Raw genomic sequence first — 9385 nt, 5'->3', positions numbered from 1 at the left:
AATAAAGTAACAAAGTCCCACTAATACGACACGTGAACCTAATTCAATTGTTTCGTTTGCTTCTCTTTTGGATACTCGAAGGAGTCTTCTCTGATGGTATAAGCTTTGTTTCGGAATATGTGGACCGGTAAATTTGTCTACGTACCATTATTGCTACTGACCAAAAAATTGTTGTATTTTTATGGTTGGTCCAGGGGAATTGTGGTTTTTATGTTTTCGTTATTCGTCCTCACCACAACTGACAAACTCTTTGTTAGGACTAAGTTAGTGAAAAATGATAATAGACCTGTTCGTTTTCATCGACCACAGATTGACAGATAATTTATTTGGGTGTCCATCAATGCAAACAATGACCAATTTTTTTTTTCTTTGTTCACCAAACCATCTAAAATTTGGCAACACAATAATTGCGTTTGATAAATTAATCATATAATTTCACAAAAATGTGATCTTACCTAAAATTCATGAAACTAAACTTGCAAAATTTACAATAAAAAAAAAAAAAGAATACACTGATCTTTAAGACTTTAACAAGTCTTCATGAGTTTGATTTAAATCTTTATGCGAGACATCCCAGTTGTTCATTCTAACATACTTTTCTTTCTTTATTAATGATTTTATTTTATTTTAAACATTTTTGGATTGGTAAGTGTTAGATATTATGTTTTTTTTTTGCTACATTTCCAAATTATTATAAACATTATTTAGGAATAATTCCAGTGAAAAATTCAAACAAAAAAAAGAAAAATAAAACTTACATGCCTTGAACTAAATAAATTTCGTGTTCTGCAGAATTGTGCTATATTTATAATTAAGAACATAACGTTGGAGAATGTAGTATATAAATAGCATATTATTTGTTAAAATCCATGTATATTTCTTAAAACATTTTGACAGTGATCCTAGGTTATTTACCTAATTAAAAAATTTATATAATTTATGTAAACAATAGGGGTATTTGTTCAAATTAAACTCATTATTCATTAAATAGGCTTGCTTAAATAAACACGAAAAAAAAAAATCGGGGATATTGGGCCGACCCTCGAAGGCCCAAATACGACAAGACAACAAAAAAAAAGCATGATAAAAAATCGAACTTCCCGCTAAATAGAGATAATCAACTAAAAAAAATCATATTCTAATTTTCTCGAAATTAAAAAAAATAAAGAAAATAAAATGATTTCTCTGCCACTCACTAGTCCGATTTCACCCAATCGGAGTCTCCTCCACCAAACCCGCCGGCCTTTTTCGAATCGCCGCCGCTTCTGGATTCGATCATCATCGAGCTTACAAGACCAAGGCACCGCGAAGACGCCGCCGAAGCGAGTTGTTCTCGTGAGACATGGACAGAGCACGTGGAACGAAGAAGGGAGGATTCAAGGAAGCTCCGATTTCTCCGTTTTGACGAATAAAGGCGAGTCTCAGGCCGATATCTCTCGCCAGATGCTCTCCGGAGACTCCTTCGATGTCTGCTTCACCAGGTTCTGCGTTTTCCCTTAGGTCTATTGAATCGGTTTTGAAATCTATAGATCGAATTGAGGTGTTTGGGGATCGATTGAATTCGTAAACACTTAGATGATTCAGATTGATTTTGTTAGATTAGTGTATCCACTGCATTGTTGTGTTCTTGTTCTTAGTATTGGAGATTTTTGTTGTTGGTAAAGCAGATTGGCTGAATTTTGTTATACATTTGTGTGTTTAGTCCATTGAAGAGATCAAAGAAAACAGCTGAAATCATATGGGGAAGTCGAGATAGTGAGATGGTTTTCAACTACGAACTCAGAGAAATTGATCTTTACTCTTTTCAAGTAAGTTTAAGCTGTGTGATGTGATGATGGAGACTTATAGGTATTTTCATAGACCCGTCATTGTACTTGTTCTTAACTTTTGTTCTAGGGTCTACTTAAGAAAGAAGGAAAAGAAAAGTTCGGTGAAGCTTTTAGGGAATGGCAAGAAGATCCTGCAAACTTTAGCATTGATGGCCATTATCCAGTAAGAGAGTTATGGTCGCGTGCTAGAAGCTGTTGGCCTGGTATTCTTGCTCATGAGAGCAAGTCTGTTCTTGTTGTTGCTCATAATGCTATTAATCAGGCTCTTGTCGCAACTGCAATTGGTACTTGTTCTGTTTCTTCTTCTTTCAGCACATAGCCGAGTTTTGATATCTCTATTGAGTTTTTTTACTTCTGCGGTCTTTGGTTGATGTGATAGGACTGGGAACAGAATATTTTAGGAGTTTGTTGCAGAGTAATTGCGGTGTAAGCGTACTGGACTTCACACCAAGAGCTGATGGTGGATCGCCTCATGTATGTCTTAATCGACTAAATCAGGTAAACTGTGGAAGGCAAGCTTACCCTTTGTTTTTTTTATGGAACATGGAAGCTCTTCTTTAATTCATAGATATGTCTGGCTTTGACTTAGACTCATAAGTCTTAATCATCTTAGTTATGTGAAGTTTTTTTTGTTGTTGCAAGATTCTTGAGTTGGGTTTAAATTTTAAAATATTAGAGGTAGTCAAAATTCTGCTTACTGTTTTTGTAGTAATAATGCAGACACCTAATTCCCCTCTATCTGGTGGAAGTTCTGGTGGCCGGAAAGCTAGTAAGCGGATCATACTTGTCTGCCATGGTCAGGGGGATAATGAGGTATGTATGAGTTCCGTACGTAATTCTCTTAACTCATCTTTATTTCCAGATTTAAAACTCCATTGGCTGCGTGTGGAAGGTGTTTGGCTCTTTACACTAATTCCTGAGATAAGAAAAGTTGGGAGACTTTGTCAAATTTTATCTAATTTCTTCGTTTTTCAACTTACAGGATTCTGCAGTTATTAACCAAGCAGCCACTAATGATCAGCCAATGAACATGCTTGGTGTGATACAGGTAACATATACATGAGTTTTGTGAAGGACAATTGTAAAATAGTTCTTAAAACCTGCATCAGGTACTCTTCAAAAATGCTTACTTGTTGTTATTGCAGTCACAGAAAATCGCAGAGCTTCTTCTTGATCTGAGGGTAAGTTCAATAGTTTGCAGCCCTGATACAGCCTCCATTGGGACTGCTGGAGCAATATCCCGCGTAAGTTTTATAAAATCTCTATCCACCTAGCTTCAATTTTCTTAACAAAGTGAAGACTTGAAGAAATCTATTTCTTCGGAATCTTGTTTATTTTCTATTTAACAGTTTAAAGAGTTGATAGGTGCAAGAAGCTGCGGGTTGTTTGGGTGTAGATAGTGTGCCTCGCTACTTGAAAACGAAACAAATGAATGAGCTCAATGTTGAGAGTGTTCTTGACAAATCCAATAAGGCAAGATTACTTATCCTGATGCAGTAGTAAAGTGAACACTGATTTGATCGTTTTGACCCCTCAATTCTGCAGGATAACGATGTGATTGCATCGATCCAACCTGGTTGGCTAAGTCAATTAGACGAAGAAGCAGTTTCAGCTCTATGGAACAGATCCGGGAAAGCATGGGAATCACTCTTAGACGAACTGTCGGACGAGGAGTCAAATCCAGGAGACACCATGGTGGTGGTTGGTCCTCCAATAGCTCACATATCGCTCATAGCACAATGCCTTAACCTCACTAAAGAAGGACTCGGGTTGTTCCACCTAGACGCAGGTAGCATCAGCGTCATAGATTTTCCGGATGGTCCTAGCAGAAAAGGAGTAATCCGTTGCACAAACTACACCGCTCATCTTGGAAGGTGGTGCATCCCCATCACAAGACCCGCCTGAAGAAGCTTGTCTTTAAACCCGATAAAATCACAGTAATGTTATTTTTAGCAAAAAAATTGCATGAAATGTTCGGAATCCTATAACATCATCTGACAGCTGTGTCCAGAGTATTTGCAAATACATCATTATAGAATTCAACAAAATCAAAATCCAATTCCAATCATAGATAGAGCCACCTAAAAGTCTTTATACGATTTGACAGTTAGACGGCCTTGGCAATACAAGGAGATCTCTTAAGTAAACCAAACTTGGTTTTTGCATGAAATCGCTCAAGTGAACAACAAGTTGGCAATGCAAGGAGATTTCTTAAGAACTATACCGTGTTTTTTACAACGTACCTTGACACATTAGTTTCAGCCGTCCTTCCCCTGAATCTGCTTTAAATCTCTCTACAAACTCGAGGGATGACAACAAACACTGAAGCACGGACGAGATACTTATGGATCCTGATACGCATTACAATGAGTTAAATCCTACAAAATACATAAGTTTAATAAATTAAAAGATGAGTTTAATTTAACACATTTCTTATTAAGTCAAAACTCTAGGTTAGTGCAAGTTATCACCAAGACGATGGATGTTAGATTCGGACAGCTTTCAAGAAAGGTTGACATAATTCTCACATCAGAGTGAGAAAACTCTGCTTCCAAACAGGACAGGTTGCAAAACTGAGGCATTGGTTGTACTTGCAAGTAGGCAGAGAGATTAACTACTTGCATAAAAGAAAAAGGAAAAAGAGAAGGCTATGGGGTTAGCAAAATTTCGTGAAACAGAATGATGCAAATAAATATATTATAGACACATACCTCCATAATACTCTTAGAGAATATCATATCAATAGCTTTGGAGATACCAGTGAAAAAATTACGGACAACCTGTTGCTTTGATAAGTCGAACCCATCAGAAGGATACGAACCTCTACTACAGGAGTCAACAAAACTGACCTTAACTAAGGAACCGTATTGCTTATGGTTTTACTCTTTGATATTTCATTTTCGAAATACAGATACTTGAGTCTAGGGGCATCAATCCAAAACCCTGTTTCTTCTTTAGAACAACTATGCACTGCTACAACATTCTCACCAATAGAAAAGCCTACACTGAGACGGGTTAGTGTCTGAGAGTGAACTTGTAAAACTTTTACATTATCATGTACCCTTCTAACAATGCTCAAATCTTCAAGAACAGGGAGAAAGATAAGATAAACGACTCTAGAACCTCCTCATTTGCATATGTATTTTGTTCTAAATGCATAGTTTTGAGGCGAGGTAATGAAATAGACTCAAACCTACCAAATGATACCCGATGAAGCCGTAGGTTAAGAAGTGTCTCACATATATAAAGGCTTAAGGGCATCACTTCAAAACACTTAGGCTCAACTAGAAGACACTCAACATCAAGATGCTTAAGTTTACGCCTTGACACAAAGTTTATCCAACGTGTGACGCAAGACTGATCATACTCACCCTTGTGAATCCTTAACTTTAGCTTGTGCAAGTATGACTTGTGTTCCCTAGAGAAATTTAGGAACTTGTCCGTAAAAACCACAAAAGCATTGTGATCTGGGAACTCTTTAGAGTCCAAATCCAACTCGGAAATCAAAAGCAAGAGACTTTTCCACCTATTAGACAAAACACTAGTCTTAATAGCCTCATTTGTTGGGAGATACAAGAGTATCTGAGTTATCAAAGCATCAGGTAATTTGCTTTTCAAATCCTCTCTTGGCCTAGAGAAACCTTGGGATCGTTTCACGGATCTTCTTTTCGCTTTCCTTTCCTCCATCAAAACTGAATCTGGATTTAGTTAGCAATGAAAAGTGAAATCTAACAAGGTTATGAGTGACGTGCGCATCTCTCAGAAAGAAAAAAAGAAAAAAACCAATGAGAGAGTGCTATTCTTAGGGTTTATTTATATGCCAATCGGCTTATTTCTCTCCTCTCGTTGTCTCAGGTCTTTCTCTCCTGATCAAACTGAATATTTTCGATCTTTTTATTTGGGCCTTTTTGGCCTAGTAACTCGATTACTGTATTAATTAGGTTACTCTTGTGATCATGTTTACTTGCTGATTACTTCACTCAAACAAAACCCTAATAATACTATTTTTTTTGGGCCGGAGGCCCTTTTGACTTCTCTGGTTTGAAGCCAACAAATTGTCCGTTAGTAAAAACAAAAAATGATATTTCCAATTAAACTGTAGTACTGTACATACACATTATTTTCTTAGGCACGGGTTAAAATTTCTTTTATTTATATTATAATTTTAGAGTAAAATATAATGTATATGATTATTTTTAAAAGTTTTTTGGATAAAAAATTATGCAATCAAATCATATGCAAAATATAATGACTTGAAAAAAAAATACCTATTTTATAAGTTTTATATTGTTAATTTTGTAATTTTATGTATGAAAAATGGTATGTTTTTGTTTGTTTTTATTTTAATTTTTGAACATGTTTGGTGAAAGTTTTTTAATATGACTCATACTTAGGTATATTTTATTTTTAGTTGCACAATAAGATCTCAGAAATCACGATTAAATGTGATAAATTGCCAAAATTTTATTCCTTTTTACGCCTAAGAATAAATCTTTATGTCTAACAACATATATTTTGTAACAATATATGAAATACTAAAAATTTTATTTAGGAAATTGTATAAATCATTGGAATATTATCTTTAAGAAGATTTTTTGGGATATTCTTAAGTACATTCATATAGTCCACAAATTGACCAATTAATCTATAACGTTTTTTTTGTAACAAACCTATATTTAATGTATAACCTATTTTGTAACTAACTTATAAAAATTATATAGTCTACAAAAAAAAGTTGTGTACTTCCGTTTTATTATATAGGGGATAAATCTCAAAACATTTATGTATATTTTGTGAAATAACAAAATATCTATTAATGGTTTTTTTTCCAAAATTTTGCAGTGTAAAGTTTTGTATCTTCTATTTATTTATTTATTCTGATAACTTATTAAAAAGCAAAAAGAAACAGATTAATACTCACATGAAAACATAATCAGTATTAAAATTTTTACTTAATACGCACTTATTGAAGAAATCATGAACTTCCAAGTTCTATCCAAAGTCCAAACCAGATTCTTTAACATCGCATATCGTAAACAAAACAAATCAAAACCAAAACATACATAACCAAACAACTCAAACCTCGTTTACATTAAGAAACAAAGTTCGATATATATGATATGATCATCACAAGATTCACGGTGCGACAACAACGGAAGATTTGACGGCGGCCACCGGGAAATCCAAAAGCACGATCTTGTCGATGACGGCAGTGAAAGCGGCTGAGAATTCAACGTGAAGAGGATGGCTCGTGAATGCAACGTAACCATCTTTGTTCTCAAAGGTCATCGAGAATGCGTGTGTGAATCCTTGTCTAAGCATCTCGTGACTCTCTTTATCTTCTCCCCTAATTAATAATCAAATCGTACGGATCATTTAGTTAACAGAGATCCGAAGAAATTATTGAAAAAAAAAATTAAAAACAAATGACGAACCATTCAAAAGATTTGACAGTATCGATCTGAGAGACAAGGTTCTCCAAGCCCTTCAAGATCTCATCAACCTTTGTATCTTCCTTAAACTTCACAACCACCAAATGCTTGAACCCTGAAGTTGCCATTTCCTTACTTCGTTAATTACTTTAGCTTCACTTACTTATGTTGAAGCATTTCTTATATAGAGGTGGAGATTCCTATGTATGTGCTCACATGTGAAGATGTACGTGTGTGAATGCACACGTGTGTGTGTCTGTACACATGTGTGTGAACAATAATGCTTTTTTGCTGTGCTTGATTTCAATGTACAATCTTCTGTCTGCTTCTGACAATACCTATATGACTCTTTGTCTCTGAATTTAAACATATTTTTTCTTTGTATGGTTTTCATTTGTTTTTGACAACTTGCATGTTTTGTCAGGTTGTAATTTGTATTTCGAATTTCTAGGTTCTGAGTAGTTTTTGAAGTTAAGTGGGTTTGGATGTCTGTGTTCTCATTCACCGAAAGAAGATAACTTGTGTAGTAGAGCTGTGTGATGCATATAAGTCGCACTAGCTACCTAGGACGTACCACACGAACTCAAGTACGATCTATGATTTTTTTTTTAATGCAAATTTAAATATATATGACTAATCTACAAAAACCCAACTCCTAAAAACTTTGTTTCTGTTGTTTAAATTTATTAAATACTAGTGGTATATATATATATATATATAATATAACTTCCACCTTTTTTTTTTGGTTTTGACAATCTTGGTATATGGTAAATTGCGTTAAATTCTATAAGTTCAATTGGTATGGTTAAAATGCGAAGTATCATAAAAATATCACTAACGATAATGTTCTAGCTAGCTTTACCAAATATTAATATATCGTATCACTAAAGTTTCATTTTAGTTGAAATTTATATTTATTATAAATAAAAATAATACAAATGTTTTGTATAATTTTATCCAGATATTTCAATTACTTTATTCTTTTTATATTTTCATACTAATATATTATATATCTATTATCTATACCAAATTGGCATGCCAATTGGAAATGCATTAATCGTAGTCATACATAACATATTCTTGGATTTATTCGGTAGTACTTTGAGTTTCACAGTGACGTGCGATAATATCTATTTTTTCACAGAAGCAACTTATTTTATAAACACTAATATTCGCCTTTCCTTTTATTAAAAAAACTTTTGATTTTCCCAACCGAATAATCTTACCATTAGTAAGAAATTAAAATGATACAGTATATACCGTTAATAACCACTTAACTTCTCTCATCGATAATGACAAAAAAATTAGCGCGTGATAAGGTTGGTTCAATCGTTCTCTATGGCCATGTATTGTTATTTTTATTTGGAAACATATTAAAGATTTAATGGCGACATAATTATTGGTCACGGAGGTGTTTTGATTTATTTTATGGTGATGTCGAGAAATGATTCCGTCAAGTACTCTTAAGTCTTAATTCTTAAGTCTCATTTGAGATGTCCTACAACAAGGCGTACCCACGAGAACTGAAAATAACCACACATATATTTTTTCTTTTCTTTTGTAATATTCTCCGTATACATGCATCGTGCATGTATTCGATCAAACTCTAGAATATATCAGTTGTAAAAAAAGAGAAGGTATTCGTAATGGCAAGCCGGCCGATATGGTTATAGAAAAAAAAAAAAAATTAAGAACATGCGTCAATATTGGCCCGTGGGATTCATAAGACGAAGAAAAAGATGCGTAAATTTGATTTTAACCAAGACTGATGTTGTTGATAAAAAAAAGAAAACGAAACCAACTTTAAAAGTGGATTCTGTTGACTTTGGTAATTTCTTTTATTCCAATTTCCATATATATATATATATATATATATATATTGTTAAGAAAACATAATTTTGGAAAAGTTTAAAAAATAAAATAAAATAAAGTATTCTGTTGTCCTATTTATTTTTCCATTACAAATTTTTATACACCAAAAAGAGAAAAAGATCTCGAAATATCTAATTACATTAAATGTATAATCATAATCATATCTTGTTACGTGATCACAGGATTGAAAACTTGATACGCAAGTTACAGAGTTGATGCCACTGAATCCGCTAATACCCCCCCCCCCCCCCC

At 33.9% G+C, this 9385-nt stretch overlaps 2 protein-coding genes and 1 pseudogene across 2 annotated transcripts; 1 reads left to right on the top strand and 2 right to left on the bottom strand.

Moving 5' to 3' along the window:
- On the top strand, positions 1135-3844 carry LOC104706556 (probable 2-carboxy-D-arabinitol-1-phosphatase). Its single transcript, XM_010422753.2, has 9 exons — positions 1135-1481; positions 1703-1808; positions 1897-2113; positions 2209-2327; positions 2550-2642; positions 2812-2877; positions 2975-3073; positions 3195-3302; positions 3375-3844. The coding sequence occupies exons 1-9, from the start codon at positions 1177-1179 to the stop codon at positions 3732-3734; spliced, it is 1473 nt and encodes a 490-aa protein (XP_010421055.1). The 5' UTR covers positions 1135-1176; the 3' UTR covers positions 3735-3844.
- Positions 4172-5516, bottom strand: LOC109125898 (annotated as a pseudogene).
- Positions 6763-7437, bottom strand: LOC104706555 (stress-response A/B barrel domain-containing protein At5g22580). Its single transcript, XM_010422752.2, has 2 exons — positions 7265-7437; positions 6763-7176 (listed from the first exon to the last, which is right to left on the bottom strand). The coding sequence occupies exons 1-2, from the start codon at positions 7387-7389 to the stop codon at positions 6966-6968; spliced, it is 336 nt and encodes a 111-aa protein (XP_010421054.1). The 5' UTR covers positions 7390-7437; the 3' UTR covers positions 6763-6965.

The sequence above is a fragment of the Camelina sativa genome, chromosome 8, assembly GCF_000633955.1.
Source record: "Camelina sativa cultivar DH55 chromosome 8, Cs, whole genome shotgun sequence".
Classification (NCBI taxonomy): Eukaryota; Viridiplantae; Streptophyta; class Magnoliopsida; order Brassicales; family Brassicaceae; genus Camelina; species Camelina sativa.
This window is presented reverse-complemented; position numbering and strand designations above follow the sequence as displayed.

Coding starts and splice junctions, on each gene's coding strand:
- LOC104706555 (XM_010422752.2), bottom strand. CDS start 7,389: ATGGCAACTTCAGGGTTCAAGCATTTGGTGGTTGTGAAGTTTAAGGAA. Junction 7,177..7,264: donor ACTGTCAAATCTTTTGAATG/GTTCGTCATTTG, acceptor ATTATTAATTAG/GGGAGAAGATAAAGAGAGTC.
- LOC104706556 (XM_010422753.2), top strand. CDS start 1,177: ATGATTTCTCTGCCACTCACTAGTCCGATTTCACCCAATCGGAGTCTC. Junction 1,809..1,896: donor TTGATCTTTACTCTTTTCAA/GTAAGTTTAAGC, acceptor CTTTTGTTCTAG/GGTCTACTTAAGAAAGAAGG. Junction 2,878..2,974: donor ACATGCTTGGTGTGATACAG/GTAACATATACA, acceptor TTGTTATTGCAG/TCACAGAAAATCGCAGAGCT.